Consider the following 20,148-nt stretch of genomic DNA (forward strand, 5'->3'; position numbering starts at 1 on the left):
AGCTAAATATAATGTCATTATAATACTAAAAATTACACCCCCGGGTCAAAAAGACCCCTGCCTAGGTGAAGACCCTTCCCCATATCATGCGTGAAAGCAGAAAAAGTTATGTAATATGTATATATATATGTGACATGTAAATCACTAACCAATCACTATAAGGAGGATGAACTTGGAAGCTTCCTAACTTTATAATTGTGTGTATAAAAACGTCATGGAAAATCTTGTTTGGTGTGCTTGATTCATGGGAAGGCACCAAGCACCCAGCTTTGCACAAGTATGCAATAAACAATGTCTCCTCTGCAGCTTTCTTCAAACAGTATCACTAACAGACAAGGCTGCTTCAGCTAGAAATGTTTTATTAATATAATAATGTTAATACATATAAAATTAAAAAACATTGTACATTACATTGTGCTTATAGTCAGTAAATGATATCTGCATAATGGAACAGCAAATTACTTTTTTTTAGAGGCACTCCTGATTTTCTTAAATAATGCACTTAAGAAATTTTTACCTTTTTGCTGACTGCAGCTCAAAGGTGCTGTACCACCACCCATCCTACCAATATCTCTTCATTTTTATGCAAATATCCTAATTATCTTGTGTCGTTATTATCAGGAACTGCAATTGCCCCTTACATAGTTCCTACCTTCTATATAACATGTAAACATTAAAAATAATTAACAGTTCGTTAAAAAAGAACTGCACTCAGTGCTCTAACTGTTGTGTCGTGCAAACACGTTACCATTTAATAATAGATTCAAGATATGTTAAAAGACATTTAGGATTTTATATTCACAGAGCTGGTGTAGTCCAAATGAAGATTAAAAAAACAGCTAGGTTTGTCCATGTGCATACACATATGCAGCCAAATGAAGTCTCTGCCACATAAAACAGCAACAATCAGAGACTGGTTGCATGAGAAGTTTACATTTTCTTGTTCCCTGAAACACAGTTCATGCCTGTATGTGGTTTACATTCAATGATTGAAATTGAAAAAGCATAAAATTAAGACAATAGCTTCAGTTGTCCAGTTCATAAATGATTTGGAACTTGAGTTACACACCTGAAGAATTGGCAGATGCCTGACTACTTTGTTTATTTTCTTATAAACAAGAATTGGCACTTCACTGAACTCCTCTATTTAAGGAGGTTTTATATCATAAAATAGTTCAATCTGAGAAAAAGATATATGAAATATATATATGAATACATTAAAATGTATCTGAAAAATGTTTCTTTAAGTTTAGGCTCCATATAAAAGATATTCTGAGAGAGAATGAAAAATGCACTTGAGTAAATAAGGGAATTGGAAGAAAAATTTTAAAAGTCCCTGTTAGTTTTGAAAGCATTTTGTATCTGGCATCAACCTTACCAGAGCTGAAGCAACTACACCAAACAAATACTCTATGGGCCTTTCACAGATGTTCCTCCTGCTAAAAAAGAATAGCTTCAAATGGCTTTTGCAATAATGCAGTATTAATGATAATCTAAAACAAGACACTTTTGATTTAACAAGATAGTCTAATTTCTCTCCCATAAACATTTATAAATATAACTTCTCAATGTCCTAAAGATTCCAAAGTAACTGTAGTAAGCATCTCAAGCTACCTGAGAAACAAAGTATTTTTTAATGGATTCATTTATGCAAAGATTCGTATGGAATGCTTAAATATATAAAGCTTATGCAAAGAGCCTTTGGCTTACTACAAAGCAGAGTTAAAATCGGGTAAATGAACTCTAGCAGTTGGTGTACTAACAGAGCTTTTAACAAAAAGCTGACTGAAAAGTAAAATATTATTAAAAATTCAGGATTGCAGGATGATACTGCTATGTAATGAGTGATAGCTTTCACACATGCAGTGCTCATATCTGAATCAGGTCCCTTAAGAAAAATAAATCTGTTCCTCAGACTATTTTTTATTACTCCTACAGAAGTAAAGAAGAGCATGGAAAGTAAAAAATTATCTCTTCCAGTGCAAAACAGAAGATATCAACTGATGAGTTGCCAATTGCTTTTCTAAAAATAAAATAAGGATACCCAGCATTTCCTATGCTGAGGTCCAAAGTGACTTACAAGTGCACTTAAACAATACAACAAATACTTCTGAAGTTCCAAGACAAAAGATAACCTATTTCACCCTCCAAAAATACTGAATAGCTAAGAGCTTTTGACCTCTTCAATACTATACAGTATAAATTTAAGGTGATCGTAAATGAGTTGCTTTAGCTCGTCCACAGACAGTATCTCTTTGAAAAAAAAGAAAATCAGAATTTTCAAGGTTATTTTGACTCTCTTGCAAGTTCTGATTCCTCATACTGTTGTTTGAAGAATAGGTACCTGCTGTCTCCCTCTACAAAATTGGATGATTACTGTTAATTAGCACAAAAAGCAAAGCTGCACAAGCAGCACACAGTAACACGAATGTCCCACTATTGCTGACTAATTTTTACTTTGACACAAACTAAGAAAACATCCATTTTCCCTGAGAATCAATCCAAAAAGCAGGCTCTCTTCACTCCGTGTAAATTAGCCTTGTAGTCATACTTCCACAATGAACTCATCTACGCCATTCACATCCTGTTCTTTTTTGTATCCTATAATCTTGACAAGCCAAGATACAAGAGCTAAGGTTCTGGGATGCATTATTACAGATGAGATGTCTCCAAAGACCTAACAGCAGCAGCATTGATCCCTGATATCCAGTGCACTATCCAGCTTTTAGCATACAATTGCAAACATGCAGAATTCATTTATCTCTTCAGATGTACATACTGCTTGACTTGTTAGTATAAAAGTGCAGTTGATGTACTACTCAGTGCCCTGCAAAGACATACTGGTTTCATTGAAAATTTACATTTACATTTCAAGTTTACATGAAGGATTTTGTATTAAAAACTTATTTCCATTTCCAGTGTTCAAGAATTGATATAATACTGTAGTAAGGTCATTCCTGGGCAACCAGAGAAATGCTCTGAAGATAATCTGCAGACGTCATTATAAAGTCAGTCCATTCCTTGGCCAGTTCTTCAATGGAGACTTCCTCCCCCCCATATTCCTGTGGGAGAATGCTGACTGGGAAGTGTTCTGTCAGACTCTGCATGTAGTTGTGTCCATGCATATGCACCTAAAATAAATTATGGAAAGCATTTAGTTGAGTATGAATGCTAGACTACTGACTGAAAAGAGGCAACAAAGACATTCAGTGCAAGAGCTGAAGCCACCAGCTTCACTCAACTAAACAAGTGTACTTGTTCACAATGAGCTCCTTACATCAAGAAGAAAGTACCACAATGTGAGTTTCCCATGCTGCTCAAACTCTGTCTGGCTTAGTGTCTGCAGCTTGGTGAAGCATGGACTACAACCACAGAAATGCAATTTATGCAGCTGCAGACTCAGGGGCTGAAACTAACTGCCTACTTGTTCCAGACTGGCTTAGCAACACTGATGAGGGTTGATGCCCCCATACAGGTAAAGTGAGCTAAACCACGGGAAGTCTGGGGTTTGGTCTTGTCATGGTAGCGACCATGTACTAGCTTTTCAGTAATTTCCAAGAAAAGAATGGTGTTTGGCTCCTGGTCATTACTATCTGGTTCTGCCACATGTATTTAAAAACAACGTTATGTAGTATGTATCTAGGTTCAGATAGGTGCCAAGAAGGATTTTCACAAGAATCTATCTTTGTCCTTATGTTTCAGTTCCAACGGAAGTTAGATCCTGAACTATTCCTCCACTTTAACTCTTGTAATACTGTAGTTTCAGTTCCTCCCTTGTTGCTTTACTGTAACTACTTCTAAGCACTGTTCATTACTTCCAGTCAGAAAATATATAGGCCTCTTATGAACACTTAACAAGAATTTTCTGCAATTATTATTACACAAACACTCAAACACAAAGACTTACACCTGCACTCAAAAGGTAGTTGGTTGCCTTTTATCTCACACTTCCTCCTCAGGAAGTAAAATGAGTGAATAATTATTCGTACGAAGACATGTGGAACTGCCCCTTAGAGGTTTTTTTCCAGATCGTACCTGAAATTCTAAGACAGGAGACAAGCCCATCTACTTCTGTTTCATTCTATGAACTGGAATATCTGGCTTATCTTCTTTCAGGCCTTTACTGTCCATCTGACTGCTTTTCTGCTTTTTCAGTTCAGGCCTGAGATTCTGAGCTGGCTCAGGTAACGGGCTTGTTTCACAGGTATTAGTAATGCAAGAGAAGAAAGGCAAAGGCACCAGGCTGCTGGAATGTCACTTTTTTAATTACCTTTTCAGAGTGAGTGACTCACTGCACAAGGCTGGCAGAAACAATTCTGCCTCTCTCCCATAACAAAACAAACATGCTAGGAAAAGGTGACTGGCAAATAACAGCTAACAGTGACCAGAAAAATATGGATCTGCTGGCCTAGAGTGCAGTGGCTACTTCAAATGCACAAGACCCACGTGCACAAGGAAGCTTCAGAGTGGGAATAACAGTAGACAGTATTGCTTATTTTGTACCTTAGTCCTGCTATTAACACTTTTCTGCCAGCTGAAACCTCCAGTATTCCTCCTAGGCTACAAAACCCAGAATTCTTACATAATTCTTGACCTGTTTTTGAATCCAAATATAAATGGGGGTTTCAGATTTAAACCTGCAAAGCAATTTAAAATAATTAAGAAGCTATGTGGAAAGAAATTCTGAACTTAAGCCTGGCCTATTTTTGATGCATAAACACCTCTACTGGCATTTCAGATTGAAAAATTTTTATCTACTAATTCTGCACAACTTGGAGCATAACACCATTGGTCAGTGACAATTTCTTACTGTCGTTTACAGGCAGACTATTGGGAGATCGGGACCTACTTCTTCCTAGTCCTGCAGAAAAAATGCTGTGTGGCATCAAGCAAATATTTAACATCTCTGCATCACACAGTTTTTTATCTTTGGAGTGGTGGTAACAGCAACCACTTGCAGCTCTCAGAACCTTGAAAACTGCAAATGCTTTACAATTTGGGCCTAAAACACAAAAAAGATTTATGCATTTCAGTGCTCAGGAGTACCAGATCCTAAAGGAAGTGTTGCAGATTCTCATATAGGAGTTTTGTGGCAGAAAGAAATACTTGTGTGCACTCACCCGTTCTTTTATTTTTTCAGTGAGAAAAGGCTTAATTAGAGCGAAGACTGGGTGGAAGAATAAAGGCTCATTAATCAAGTGGATACCTCGAACTTTTAGTGGAAAGGAATCCTGTCAACATACATGAAAAACAACATAAGAAAAGGAAAATATTATTGAAAAGATTCTATTGTTATGGACAAATCTGTGAAAACCATTTAGTTTATAGGTTATAGTATTCCTCCTGAGCTTGCTAATACCTGCACTTTGGAGTATCATTAGTTTATACTGCCACAACAATGCCTAGAAAATCACATCTTGTTCTTCCCCTTAGAAGGAAAAATAACAAAGAAAAAACCCCAACAGTATGAAGAGAGGCTACTAAAAAAAACAACAACAAAAACAAAGAAACAACAAAATCCTCATCCAATTACACATAAGTAATGCACACAAAGCTTGTCCTCAGCCTTCCCTCAGAGGTACAATTCTTCACGGCAGAGATTCTGCTGCTAATTCACCAAATAGCTATCTAGCCATGTACTTTCATTGGCAGTTCACAGTCTGAAGCATAATATATAAATACATAGAAATATAAAACATTGAGGCACTAACTTTAATTTAAATAAATTATAATTTAGAGCCTTGAAATTACTGGGAATTTGCTGAAGCCAGAAATTCAGCTTTACAACAAGATTACTGTTGTAATGAAAATAAAAATTATAGCTGCCATACAGCCTTTATAATATTAAATACTTCTACCTGCTTTCAAGATTCATTTAGAAGTCCTAGAGCTATACAAGCTAAAAGAAAACATGGCAGTGCTCAGAGACAGCATTATGCAATGGGAAAAGTGTAGGTTTCGTTTACATCCCAACTGATATTAGCTCTGCAACCAGAGGTTTTCTGCTTTAAAAAATGCTACTTCTTACATACAGTTCTTATTACATTATTTCATGCACTCTTAGATGGATTAAAAAAAAAAACAACAAACCCCACACATTTCTTAAGTGCACTCCTGTAAATTTTTTATGTATGAGAAAGACCTTAACACTATCAGATTATAGCTTTGCTGCATGTTAATATGTATTATCATATAGTTAAAGTCTGCTACAATGTTTTTCACTCCTGGGGCAACGGATTTTTCTAGATTATGTTACTTACTACTGCTACTATGTTTTCCATTCCTTCGTACGTACTTCCTTTTATTATCGTGTGTTTCTTCACACAGGACAGTAATTTGCAAAACACATTTCTCAAGAAAAACACAGGGCTGAAACTATGGTTCCTTAATTTTTGGTGATATGCATCTTGAACAACACTAAGACGTTCTGCTCTATTTCAAGGTTAAAAAAATACTAGCAACTTGTTTACTGCCTCAGAAATCAACTGAAACACTCTCATATGTCCTGTTACCACGAGATCCAGTCCAGGATGATATGACCATCAGGAGTTCTTATTCTGGATGTGAAAAGCTGGGAATACCTGCTGCTTTCACTGAAGCTTTACAGTAGATAACAAAAAGGAAGCTGAGGTTCTGATTGTATTAGTTTAATTAGTTTAACTAAGCTTTGACTGAATCTCAGATATGAACCTTACCAAATCAGACCTGGCTCATTTCCATATAATAGACTAACAGTTTTATTAGTACGGTTTATTTTTCAACTGTTTATTTATTATTTTCAACCTAACTTCTGAAGAAAAATTAGATTATAGGAGTAGACTCTAGCTTGCCTGTCAATTTCCTGTCCCCTTTTTTTTAATTTTTATTCCTTTTTTTTTAATCCTCCCTCAAATCCATTGGCAAAGTTCAATCAAATCTGGCAGAAAGAACAAGTCTTAATGACAGGACAGTCCCCAGAAGTGCTGTGAAAAATAGGAGGTGAGGTAGCAGTGAGTTACACAAAATAATTCTCATGTTGAGAGGCAAAAAGCAAGCAGAACAAAAACATTACACATTCTGTTAATAGCAGCTAAATAGTTAGGTAGCATCATCCATACTGGTAACAAGTTAGTACTGTAGTGCTCTTAACTACTTTTAGCACATGCTATTTCTCATCTTCTTTGAGCCTCAGGGGAAAAAAAAAGCTCTGAATGCTGAGTTACTGCATAAAAGAATGGAAGAGAGGAGGTGAAATGAGATAATGAACACAGAACCTTACAGAACTGGGCTTAATCTGCTCTTACACTCATTAAATTCCTGTGATAGAATCACAGAATCATTAAGGTTGGAAAACTTCCAAGATCATCAAGTCCAACCATCAGCCCTGCACCCCTGTGACCATTAAACCATCTCCTGAAACACCACATCTACCTGTTTTTTAACACCTCCAGGGACAGTGACACTACCACCTCCCTGGGCAGCCTGTTCCAATGCCTCACCATTCTTCCTGCATAGAAATTTTTCCTAATATCCAATCTGAACCTCCCCTGGCGCAACTTGACCCCATTTCCTCTTGTCCTAGTCACTAGGGAGAAGAGGCCAACACGCACCTCACTACAACCTCCTCTCAGACAGTTTTAGAGAGCAATGAGGTCTCCTCTCAGCATCCTCTTCTCCAGGCTGAACAGCCCCAGCTCCCTCAGCATCTCCTTATAGGACCTGTTCTCCAGACCCCTAATCAGCCTAGTTGCCCTTCTCTGCACCCTCTTCAGCACCTCAATGTCCTTCCTATCCTGCAGTGCACACAGTGCTTAAGGTGCCACCTCACCAAGGCAGAGTAGAGGAGCAGGATCACCTCCCTGGTCCTGCTGGTCACACTATACAGGCCAGAAAAACTAACACATTGTAACAGGTCAGTGGAGTTCTTAAAACATCAGTGGTTAAAGGACACTTACTGCTATACAAGAACATATTTCAAGTCAAATCAAGCACAACCTATTCCTGAGCTATTTGGCTTCTAACGGATTTAAAATTTTGCTCTTTCAAGCTGCATCAACTCTAAAATAATCAAGGGAAGGAAAATTTACCATAGCTTAGAACAGATGAGAAATTGGGAGTTATAGCAATGAAGAAGCATAAAGCAGTATGTCATACTCACTGTGAGCACAGCAGCAATATTCTTGGCCACTGCTGGACTGATCTGAAATGCGTGAGCAAATTGCCACCCTTGAAGATCAAAGATAACCTTGACTCCTTTCCGCTGAGTCTCAATCTCCTTTACAATAAGTTCAGATGTAATAAGACTTACACGAAACACATCATATGCTGTAAATAACTTGGGATCCCATTGTGCTGAAAAGCAAGCAAATTGCACTGCATTACCCTGGGAGTACCACATACAACAGTGCTTTTGCTTGTTACTGCTTCTTATACACTTCTCAGGAACAAAACATAACCAGCAACATCAAAGGTCCTGAAATTAAGAGATTTGCCAGTACACAAATTATTTTGTGTGCCTGCTCTGTTACTCATCCTTTGAACTCTTTTATAGATGGTGCCACCTAATAGTAGATAGTTGTAGATGCCACCTAATGTAGTATGTTACACCTATTGCCATAGCCTCCAGTACGAGGTTTTGACAGAACAGCTTAATTCAGTAAATCACGTTAGCAGAAACTACAGATTATCAATCCAATCAATTAATGTAATTTTTCTTTGTGCATTAATTCTGCCACGATTCAGTAATTCTGCCAAGACTCAGTGAATCCTTCTTGTTTTTCTGAGGCCTGAGCAAGGAACTAGATGGGATGAGCCTTAACCCTAGATGAAGGCTTCAGAGAACAAAACTTAGCAAAGAGATGCATTAATTTATCCTAGACCAGATGATACTAAAACAATTCTTGAAAAGCTGGCAAAAATTATTTCTCTGTCCAAAAAAGCACAAAGAAATAAGGTAACACGTAATCATTTAAATACACCTTTTTGTAAAAGACTTCTGAGAGTGCATGAAACAAACCAAAGATCTTCAGAGTGTTGTTAGATAGGGCCCTCTGGCTACATCTTAACAGTGCAAACTCAGTGAACTTCTCATCCACATCTAAACTGGACCTGGTGTTTGACTAGCTGTACACCTTTTTTTCTGTTCTTTTTCTCCCCTCTGTGCTGCATGTGCACCAGTGCTACAGTTTTAGCACATGGCTTTGCAAATTTTCACAGAAATAAATAACTTTTGGGACACTTGGACACAAATAACCACATATTTTTGCAAGTTTTAGGGTTTGAACCTTAGGACTTTTTTTGATGCAGAGAAGAATTCCACTAAAGTAAGTCCTTCATAAAGAATTGTACAGCTTTAGCCATACCAGTACATAAGTCAAATGATATAACTGTTACAGCTTAAGAAACTCAGCTTTATTTTACTAAAAAGGTATTTCTAACAGGGAACATAAATATGTTACCTTGCTACTTACTCTGATATTATCTAATTTTACCAGCCCCTGGTACTTTACCCATAAAATCCTTTTTTGCTGCTCAAATTGTGATAACAAAAAAAACCAAACAAAACAAAACCCAAAAATGACCCAACAACAACAGAAACACAATAGAACAAAAAAAACCCCACAAAACAAAAACAGTGCCAGAGCCAGGTGGGAAAGAGGTCCAAGCAATTGTGTCACTCACCAATTCTATATATTAGAACTTTGCTTCCATGTGGGTCCCTTGATCTCAGGACTCCAAGATAGCCAGCATTCAAAAGACCAAGAATAGAAGATGGTTGTAAATCTGCACTTATTTCTGGGCATTCAATTTTCCACTTCTGGTAATTCTTCAATAACTGGGAAAAAAATAAATAAATGGGGATGACAGAAGATGTATGAAAAGCATATTAAAAATGTTTTCAACATGTGGTCCCAGACAGAGGTTTAATTAATTAAATTAGCCATCAATTCATTGTGTATTTTAATAAAAATCTCTCCTAGCGGTAGAAGGTTGCTATGTTGGATCAAATAAGTAAGTTACAATGAATTTAGAATACTGTCAACTTGTTAATGGACTGCAGTTGTCATTTTGGGTCAGAAAAGATAATGAGAATATAGAGAAAACATCTGTAGTTTCTATGTAAAATACATTTTGAAACCAGTTTCCTTACTCAGGTTACATTTAAGATTGTTCCATTTGATAGTTCATAAAATCTATCCAGAATTTGTTGAACTTAGATGTGCAAAATCTTACAAGAACATTTTCCCTTCACCGTCCCACCTCTGCTTAGTATGGGCCCATTTTCTACTCTTTGTTGTTAATAATTTCAGTTTACTATTTGCAACAGATTTGATCATCAGCATATCTAAAGCACATTTTCAAAGTCCCCCCCACCCTCTGAAATGGCAGAATATAACAATGTAGCAGGTCTATTACCCTTTAGACAGTTTCCCCAGAGTGTAAAGAATGAAATCCTGTTTTGCTGAAGTAGAGATCCTGCCCATTATCAGGGACATGTTCACCTGCTTCCTAAGGCTGGAAGGCAGCATCAGAAACTAGTGTATCTAAGGTACAGGAGGGGCTGCGTGAAAGGTCAGAAATAACTCCAGTGGATACTGAATTCACCCCTTGGAACATCCAGCATCAGCTATGCTGATACTTACCTCCAGACTCCTAGAGGGAGATCCAAGACTTACCATCCTGTAAGACCCACGACTTACTATCCTCTAACATAACATGCTTATGTTAGAGAATTAGTGTTATTTCTTACCCTTCCCTCTACTTCCAAGTTTCTTGTATTGTTTTACATAGTAACACATACTGTTCTTTCATATTAAGGCTCTTCTGCTCAGGTAAGTCTCGAATTATTTTTAAGGTCTCTCAAACAGATTGTCACCAGGAAAGTATTTGTAAGGCATTGCCATCTTACTGTCAGCAGAATTTACTAACAAATAGATCACAGACTGATTCAGAATTACCTGTGTCCCCCCTGGAAATAGCACATAAAATATGTATTTCTAGGTACAAAACCAAAAAAGTTCACCTGCCACATTAGAATCCATTTGATTTAGCAATGAGAAAAAAAGCCTCATCTTAAACCACACACCATAGAAATGAAGCCTTTAAACTGCATTGAATCAGTTCTAGCCTAGGCTAACTTAAAAGCAAACAAAAAAGGTTGGAGGGAGAGGGAGTAGGGAAAGTAAGTTAATTTATGGAAGAAAAATGTACTATGATTGCAAAGATTGGCCAGATGAGGTACCCTGATTATCTCACTCTGTTAGTGCTTGACTCTCTACAAAGGGCACTGTTTGAGCAATCCCAACCACTCTGTGCCAGCCAGACAGCATTGTCAATATTTTACATTCTTTTCCTTGGTCTTTCTAACACAGACATTTGAACAGCAGCAAAATATAAAAAAACCCTCAGAAGAACTATGCAAACATTTGTAGCTTTGTAATTTCTCCCTTTTCTCCTAGAACCTGTTGTGTCACAAGTTAATTAACCTAATCAACAATTACATAAATACTTAAACGTCTTCAAAGAGCTGCCTGCAAAAATCAAGATGAGAATAAAAATGATACATTCGTTTAGTACCCTAAATAGTCCCATCTTGTCAGTCCAGTTAGTTTATTGTTTTCATTAATATTTACGTTTTCCAAGATGGGAACAACAAGGATTTAAGTTCTGGACCTTGGGGGAAAGGGAATGGTGTTTGCAGCTTGTGAGACACTCAAGATCCTTATGGAAGACAATTTACATATTGGAGAGTCCATTAAGGAATAAATATAATGTTGGAATAGTTCTAACACCTTCCGTGAGGTGGGCAAGTGGTACATCTTCTAGATGGGTAACATTGCGAAGCTCCAAACATACATCCCTTGGCCAGAAAACCACAAAGTGCTGAAGAGTTCTCAGATTTTAAAAACTTATAATCTACATACCTGAAATAACTTAGAGCTGAGGTAAAGGTTAGCATTAGATAATCTTACACAGCATCTAGTTTTGATACATATTCTGTACATTTTTATTTACTTCAACAATCCCTTTCTTAGCAGCTGGACAAACTCAAGTCACACAGCTATTTACATGAGTAACCCTTAAAAACATAACAGAATTAAAGAACTAGCAGAGGGTAGTGAAAGCTTTACTTTGTTTTGAAAATTTCTAGTTTAACTTTTTTTTTTTTTAGTAAAGATAGTGAGGAAAAATATAAATTTTATACATAACAATCAGTCTGAAAGATTAAGAAACCTCATAGCAGGAAAGACAGGAACATTAATTACCTAGGATAAAAAAGGGCTCGTGTACTTGCAACACAAGGAGAACATCTCAATGTATAATTATATCTCTTTACAAACTTAACAACCTACTTAAGATCTGCTCAGCATCTGAAAAGAAGTACGCAATAACCTGATAAATGCAGAAAGCTGATTGAAAAACTCTACTGTCTGGAGTTAAGCATTAATTAAGAGGTTTTTGTCCTGAAATCTGTCAGAAACAGTTTCAAATTCTTGAACATCAGAAATTATGAAGTTACTGATTAATCCAATATTCATGTGCTACAAAACCAAGTGAACTTAGTACTTTACTTAGAATTAGAAGAACTAGAAAACAATGTGCTTGTTACATAAACCAAAGTATTTGTACATGCATTTTTTTTTCTTTATTAAAGAGCTATTTATTCATATTAACAAGGACACCAGACAGCATTAGGCTTCTACTGTGTCAATGCATGCAAAATTTAAGAAAAAGATATTTTCTACTAGCAATCTTTGAAGCAGAAACCAATACCTCAAACTTTAAAATATAAACATGCATATATACACACACATAAACACACACCTTTGTGCAAATATATTTTATAAACTTATGTGTATGTAGCTAGACACAGAATTTAAACAGATAGTATATATAAAGAATTTAACATATTTTTATAGAGACATAGAACTTCCCCAATTCCCCACGCATTCCCTCTTTCTCAACCAGGAAAAGGGTGGCACATCCTTAAACTGAGACATTTGGCCTAGCACAAAGGAAGACTGGCTGAGTGATTTGTGTTTCCTTAACAGTCATACAGAATTATAGAATGGTTTGGTTTGGGTTGGAAGGGACCTTAAAGATCATCTAGTTCCAGCCCTCCTGCATGGGCAGGGACACCTCCCACTAGATCAGGCTACTCCAAGTCCCATCCAGCCTGTCCAGAGAGCCTAATAGGGGCTCTTCCATCCTTTTTGAGGAATCCCTCTGTATTGATGGAAGAAAAGCAGCCAAATAACTGATTTAAACTTTGTATTTATATTTGAATACTGTGAAGATACTCAGAGATAATGCCCAAAACTCAGCAGTATGTCCGACACTATGGAAAACAATCCTTCTTGTACATCATAGCTATACTAAGCAATGAATTTGCAGTACAACACATGAGGAAATCCTGATTCCTGCATATGTCAAACTCAAAGCAATACAAAGTCTGGCTATATACCTTTGTATCAACCACAGCTCCTACAAGGAGTCTGGATATTTAGACATTTTTGAATGCCATAGAAACAACACTTAGAAAAGTCTAAGCAGTGTGTTGCAAAAACACCTTGTGGCATAGAGCTTCGATGATGCATTTTTACTGAATATAAAGAATTTCATTCTTTTCCAGGGAGTATAATCTATTTTAAGTATAAAAAGACAGTATCCGGAGGCACTGAGAACTAGTAACACTTACACAAGTAAGTAGAGCCAGACAAACAGCAAGAAAAGTACCAAAACTCACCAAAGCCTGAAAGGAGTGCTGTAAATTAGTAAACTCCAAGAGAAAAGTTTTTACTCTTAGCTTTACATAAGAGTAATTATAAATCTGTGGTGAAACTAGTGTCATTACTAGTATCAAGTTACCGGAGCCCGATAAGCATGGCAAGGCTGTCCTTGAAAGGATCTTGTTCTCTGATCGGAGCTGTGACCTTACCCCACTTAACACCAAGACTGACCGAAGTCAGCCACGATACCACGGCATCGAGCTGCGCATGGGAAGCAAGTGGTTACCCTCTGAAGCTCCCTGCTCGGCCCCGGGCAGCCCCAGCAGCGCGGCTCACCTACTCAACCCCCAGTGGGCTCCATACAGCCCCAGGAACAACCCCCCGCCTGCTCCTCGGCCCCACGGCCGACACGTCGCCCTCGTGCCCGGCATCCCCCGGGCCCGCCCGGCCCGCTCCGGAGGCCGGCCCGCCCGGCGGGCTCAGGGGGCGAGGCACAGAGGGAGAGGCTTTTCGCCCTCTCCTCGCCCTCAGCCGACGGCGGGAGACCCTCCGGCCCGCGGCGGGGCGCCAGCGGCAGCGCCCCCTCCCCCCCGCCCTCCTTACCCTCCAACTCAGGTCCAGGTGGAAGTCCCGAGCGCGCAGGAACCTCACCAGGAAGGAGTCGGTGAGGGGCTGCGACCAGCGCTGGCAGGGCTCAGCCTCAGCCCGCCGGCGCAGCTCGGCCAGGGCGCTGCGCACTGGCGGCGAGTCGTCGGGCAGGTCGTTGAGGTGCCCGGTGCCCGGCGGCCCCCGCGACATCCCGGTGCCCGGCGGCCCCCGCGACATCCCGCCGCCGGCTCCCAGGCGACGGGCGCGCTCAGCCCCGCTGCTCCCGCTGGAAACCGGGCCGGGCTGCCTCCGCCCCCGGCGGGGCTTAACCCCTGAGCGCCCTGCCGGGCCGGAGCGGGGCGGGATGGGCGGGAGGAGGCAGGTGTGCCGCAGGTGTTCCCTGGCGGCCGGGCTCCGACGGCCGGTCTCTTGGTGGTGCATTCTCGCTTTTATGGACTTGGCCGGTTTTTAGAGTTTTACGCGCGAAGTCCGTCTGTTTTGCGCTTGCAGCTTCGGAAAGGAGCCGTGCGTGCCCCGGCTCAGGGCGAGAGGGGCGGCCCCAGCTCAAGGAGGACCCGCGGCCTAAGCCTGCGGTGCCCTTGCCCGGGCCCGGACCAAAGACTGCTCATCCTAGACCCCTGAGCGCTGCCAGGGAGGGCATCTGCGTTTCAGGGGAAAATTAGCAATCTTCAGGTATTGGATGGCAAAAAGGCTGTCACCTCATTGCAGCTGGGAACCCCGTGGAAAGGAGAGATAAGTGTTGGTGGAAAACTTCCTTGGAGCACCTAATCATTAACTTGAACATGCAGTGATAGAAAGGTATCCACTCTTGACTGGAGAAAGGATGGTGAAATTTAATTCAGCTTTACTCCAACTTTGCCGCTCAGGAGCAAGTTCAGTTACAGAAGGTGAAGAGTTCATGGCTGCTCTTAGCATTTTTATTATAACCTTTTCCTTAGATGAGGTTTCCTTTGAGATTGCTGTGGCCTACATCATTTAGCATAGAATTTATAAGGCATACTTAGGCCTATTAAAAGGTTTACAAAAATTTGTTTCAGATTATCTTCCCCTTCTCTATCTTTCACTGAATACTTCCTTACTTTTTGGTTTTAGTTTCAGTCATCTCTAACCATGTCTTGGGAGTCTTACTGCTGACATGTCTACAGGTATCCCTCTCAGTTTTATAAAAGTGAAATAAATAAATAAATAAATATGTCCAACTAAATGCAGATAGGTAAAGAGTGGAAGGGATATGAATAACCTTGCCACAAAAAGAGAGATTAAAGCAGGAACTCAAGGGGCTGAACAGGAAAGATAAGCTTGCAGGTGCAAAGTGTTGCAGCAAAGGGTAAAAACTGAGCAACAGTTGGGTGCAGCAGATGAGTATATTAAAGGTGGACATGCAGAATGGCAGAGAGGAATAAGGTGTGAGGAAGTAGGGACTTGCCCTAGATTAAGAAGAAAAAGCAAGGTGGAAATATAAGAAGGAACAAAGAAAACAGAACATGGAGAGGGCAGTAGCAGCAGGTTGTGCTAAACTTTTGTTTCTGGGCAGAGCCTCCACGGGAAAAATGGCGTGCAAATATGTAACCCAGGGTGGCAGAACAAATACAAAGGGTTATCACAGCAAGGTCATACAATGTTTTTAGACACCACTTCCTTATTTTTGAGCATTTATTTTTGCCATTTCAATATTCTTACCACTTAAGGTTTTTTCGGTAAAAAGAAAAAGTGTAAGAAAATACAGACACTTTTTATTATGGTCTTCAGCTGAGCACTCATAGCTTTTAACCAGTTCTTCTACAAAATTCAGATTGCTAGTCTGGCTGCATGTTTGACCAAGATTGGTTTTACTAGTGGTTTCAGTGATTTCCTTCAAGATGGAGTTACAAAAATATCTGTAAATTTAAGACCTGTATTAAAAATTCTATGAGTGAGACTGAATTTGTAACAGTTTCTGACAGTGAGGGTATGATACCATCAGGGCTTTGCACAGAGGAGCCAACAATGTTGAAATCTTGGTCCTTCACCAGAGCAATTAAGACCTGTTGCAATATGAGGCTTGTAAGTAAAGCTTTTATGTTTTAATTTCTTCTGGAAAAGAGCTGAAGTGCCTGAAAGCTTTTTCTAAAATATGCCTGTTAATGTCCTTGGAGCACAATGATTGCTGCTACAACAAAGACTTGAAATTGTGGCAGCATCTCTTGGATGTCCCCTCTTGGTGTGTTTCTGTGACAAACAGACTTTTCCTAGATAGCTGGAATTTGCACTCCTTCAGCAGAAGCTTTACATGTGTGTAAAACCTACTTTATAGTTACCAGGTCTTTTGTGGCAAGCGTTCAAGGGTTATGTAGGCAACCATCTTAGATTGACTGTAAAATACGCATATACATGAACCTGTGCATATAGACATATGTATCTGTATAAAAGGTGACAGGGACAAAACTTTTCTGGAGTTTAAAGAATCCACTTCTATCTGCTTAAGCTGTTTTTTCTTTACTTGTTTTCACATGTAAAAACTTAGAAAATTCCTCCAATCTCCCTTCCGCTTGCCAGTTGCACCAAAGATCCTACAAATTCATTTGCAAAATGGGCAGAATGGCTTTGGTTATGCAGCGTTAGTGAGCACTTGGCCCAGAAATGAAGTCTGGAGTCACAAACTTATGTTGCAGGTTGTTACAGAGATTTTGTAGACATTATCTGTGACTCAAAAGGTGTTTTTCCAGTCAAAGACATGTGAAAAGAATTTGCATACTATATCTTTTAGAAGTAATTGTTTTAATGGGACAATTCGCTACCTCAAAAAATTCTAAGGTTCAAGGGAGATAAGACTCAATAGGTATTTTCAGATCCTTGTATTGTCCAATGTCAATTAGTTTTCTGAATTACTCTGAGATTGGGTTCTTACTTGCAACTCAAAAATCCCCCTTCCCTTACATTGTATAAAGGAAAATATATACAAAATTCATGCTATTATATTATGGGATGTTTCTAAGGCATTAAAATACATCTTTAAGTTTAAATAAAGTCCTTTGGTTAAGTAGACTGAGAACAAGTTACAAGGAGTCCAGCCTCATAATATACTGTCTATGGATGAAATCCTGAAGCTATTGAAAGAAATACATGTATTTCTGTAGTACTCATTGCAAGGGGAATCCTAATAAATATCCTGGCTAAAGTTCAGGCTAAAGGTCAGGCAGTAGAAGCTGTGAAAGTAGTATATCTGTAGCAAAGCTTCTGATTCAAATGGGAAAAGAAAGATGAACACGGAGGACTTTTCCTTAAAAAGCATGAGTCTGTGCTCCTTTCTTTCGCGGGGTGCTATTAAAAATCATAAAAGGTTTGTGAGTTTCAAATCTACAGTAGTAGCTGTATGCTCTTTCTGTGAATGATAAACTACTTTGGTGTATTGCTGTGGAAGAAAGAAATATTTCAAGCTAAGCATAATTGAATTGAGAACCCATTATTGTATCTGAAGGCTGACTATTTTTTACAAAAAAAAAAAAAAAAGTGTGTAACAGTTGTCATCCTTCTCTGAATAAATGCTGTAGGAATGCCTCAGCAAGGGACATAGTAGTGCTGGAGATGTCAGCCCTTCAATGAAACTTAAACCCCGAGGTGTAACAGGTCTGGTTGTTGCAGTAAAGGCTTTCTGGTTTTTGTCTGAATTTCTCCATGATCCATCTGTCTTGTTTATCTGCTCACCGGTGTTGATAGCATTGCTCAAAACGTTGGCAAAACTTTTCCTATTGTACTAAACCTCAAAATGTATAATATCCTGTCTAACTGGCTTTGTTGCTGGTTCAGCAACTTAGCAGTAGCCTTTAAAATTCTTGCTTTATAATACAGTATAATTTGGCAATCTCAGCACAGCTGATGGTAGGTACACTGTCACAGAACTTGTCTTTCCTTTTATAGCACAATGTAAAAATAAGCTAGAAGCTCAAGCTTCTAGTTAAATTATCTAGTTTATTTTGCAGTGTAAGACACTGCAATCCTTGGTGTGTGAAGAGATGATGAAAAACACTCATGATCAGGAAACAGCAGGGTAACTCAAGGACTGAATGAGTGATAAGGAGAAAGACTTTCATCCTGCTGTCTTGCTGTAGCAAGAGCATGAATCACTTGCACCAAACTGTTTGCAGAGCTGACGGTTTATTTACTGTCAGATTTACAGCCATCCCCGTGAAGTCTGGGCATGATATGGAGGCAATAAGGGCTGACTTGACCAAGCCCTGTCATGTTGCTGGGAAAATATGCATCACACTATATGCATTTAAAGAGAGGAAAGACTTGTGTAGGTTCCTTCAGCCTTGCCTCTTCCTCTTTTCAAATGAATCTTTGCCCATACATATGGGAAAGGATTTACCCATTTGCTGTATATTAAATGAAATAATTCAGGTTTTAATTTCACCTTTCACAGTTTTCTGCCTTTCACTCATTTTTAGTTGAAATTTCTCTAACTAATTTCACTGGGATTTCATTGAATAGCTTCCGTAGACTGGTGGTGAGGACAAGCAAAAAAAAAACAACAACAAACCAACCAGCAAAAAGCAGCTTTTCAGCCAACTTCTTGTTACTCTCTGCATCTGTGTATTTCACAACTTCTGTCTCTGATTGTGTACTTGGTCTGGCTGGCTGTAGTGTCCCTCTCTGGGACCTCTGCTCACAATTTTTTGCTATTTTGGCAGATTGTCAACACTGTGTAAGTATACAAGTGACGAAAGATGCTAACTCAGGTTGCTGGGGCTGACAGCAAGCAAAATCAACAAACAGAATCAATAGGGTGAATATTTGTGCATTCACATGCCTTGTCTTTCCTGCATGCTTTCCACCTGCAGTGTAGCTGCCTTGTACATGACTTGATTGCACTCTGCAAAGAACCACATCTTGAAACATCACACTTTGATCGTGCGCTTGGCATTAAAGGTAAAGGAAAAGTAAAGGAAAGCAAACCATAACCCACAGGCTGTAATTACACTGCTGCATGTCATAAGCAGGACTAAAAAAGCAGCAGGATATGCAGGGTAATAAATAGAAGCCATGGCACAGAAGCAGTATTCAGTGCCCTGACTTAAATTTTTACCTGGGAAGATGATTCTAAGTGGAGTTTTACTAACCAGGGAATTAGCTGGTGACTCTGTGCTCTCAAGATGTGCCCATCTTGGAGTTCTGTGCTGGATTTCTGGCCTAAAATACATGAAAAGAAAACAAATCAGTAAAAACAAGGAAATACAATTTCTGTCATTAAATATAGTCACTAGAGTGAGGGATGTGTTGTTTCGTATTAATGCCAACATGATGGTTAGAACATTTGCCAGGCCTGTAAAAGTTCCAGATTTGATTCCTCCCTCTGCCTCCAAATCCTTGTCTCAAAAAAAACCCCAAAAAAACAGCCTTAAATGGCTGTGCTGCATCAACAAGGGCATCACCAGCAGAGATAAGTTGTCATCCTGCTCTACTCGGTGCTTGTCAGACCACACCTGGAGTATAGCATTCAGTTTTAGTCCTCCCTGCTCTACAAAAATGATGTAGACAGGCTGGAGAGGGTCCAGAGAATGGCCACAAGGATGATCAGAGGACTAGAGGACCTGCCATATGAGGAGAGGCTGAAAAAACTGGGTTTGTTCAGCCTTGAGAAAAGGCTTTTGGGAGACCTAATTACCATGTTCCAGTACTTAAAGAGTGGCTACCAAGAAGATGGAGACTCCCTATTTACAAGGAGTCACATGGAAAAGACAAGAGGTAATGGGTACAAGTTGCTCCTGGGGAGATTCTGATTGGACACAAGAGGTACATTTTTCACCGTGAGGACAATCAAACATTGGAATAGTCTCCCAATGGAAGTGGT

The 20,148-nt window shown here is 39.3% G+C and overlaps 1 protein-coding gene across 1 annotated transcript; it reads right to left on the reverse strand.

Moving 5' to 3' along the window:
• Window positions 1–342: 342 nt before the first annotated feature.
• On the reverse strand, window positions 343–15,003 carry TTPA (alpha tocopherol transfer protein). Its single transcript, XM_051610880.1, has 5 exons — window positions 14,313–15,003; window positions 9,661–9,814; window positions 8,138–8,331; window positions 5,121–5,231; window positions 343–3,131 (listed from the first exon to the last, which is right to left on the reverse strand). Exons 1-5 carry the CDS (start codon window positions 14,736–14,738, stop codon window positions 2,952–2,954), a joined length of 1,065 nt encoding a protein of 354 aa, XP_051466840.1. The 5' UTR covers window positions 14,739–15,003; the 3' UTR covers window positions 343–2,951.
• Window positions 15,004–20,148: the final 5,145 nt, after the last annotated feature.

This window comes from Apus apus, chromosome 2 (genome assembly GCF_020740795.1).
Source record: "Apus apus isolate bApuApu2 chromosome 2, bApuApu2.pri.cur, whole genome shotgun sequence".
In the NCBI taxonomy this organism is placed as follows: Eukaryota; Metazoa; Chordata; class Aves; order Apodiformes; family Apodidae; genus Apus; species Apus apus.

Coding starts and splice junctions, on each gene's coding strand:
- TTPA (XM_051610880.1), bottom strand. CDS start 14,738: ATGCACCACCAAGAGACCGGCCGTCGGAGCCCGGCCGCCAGGGAACAC. Junction 8,332..9,660: donor AGTTCTAATATATAGAATTG/GTGAGTGACACA, acceptor CTTGCTTTTCAG/CACAATGGGATCCCAAGTTA. Junction 3,132..5,120: donor CTGAAAAAATAAAAGAACGG/GTGAGTGCACAC, acceptor AATTTATTTTAG/GTGCATATGCATGGACACAA.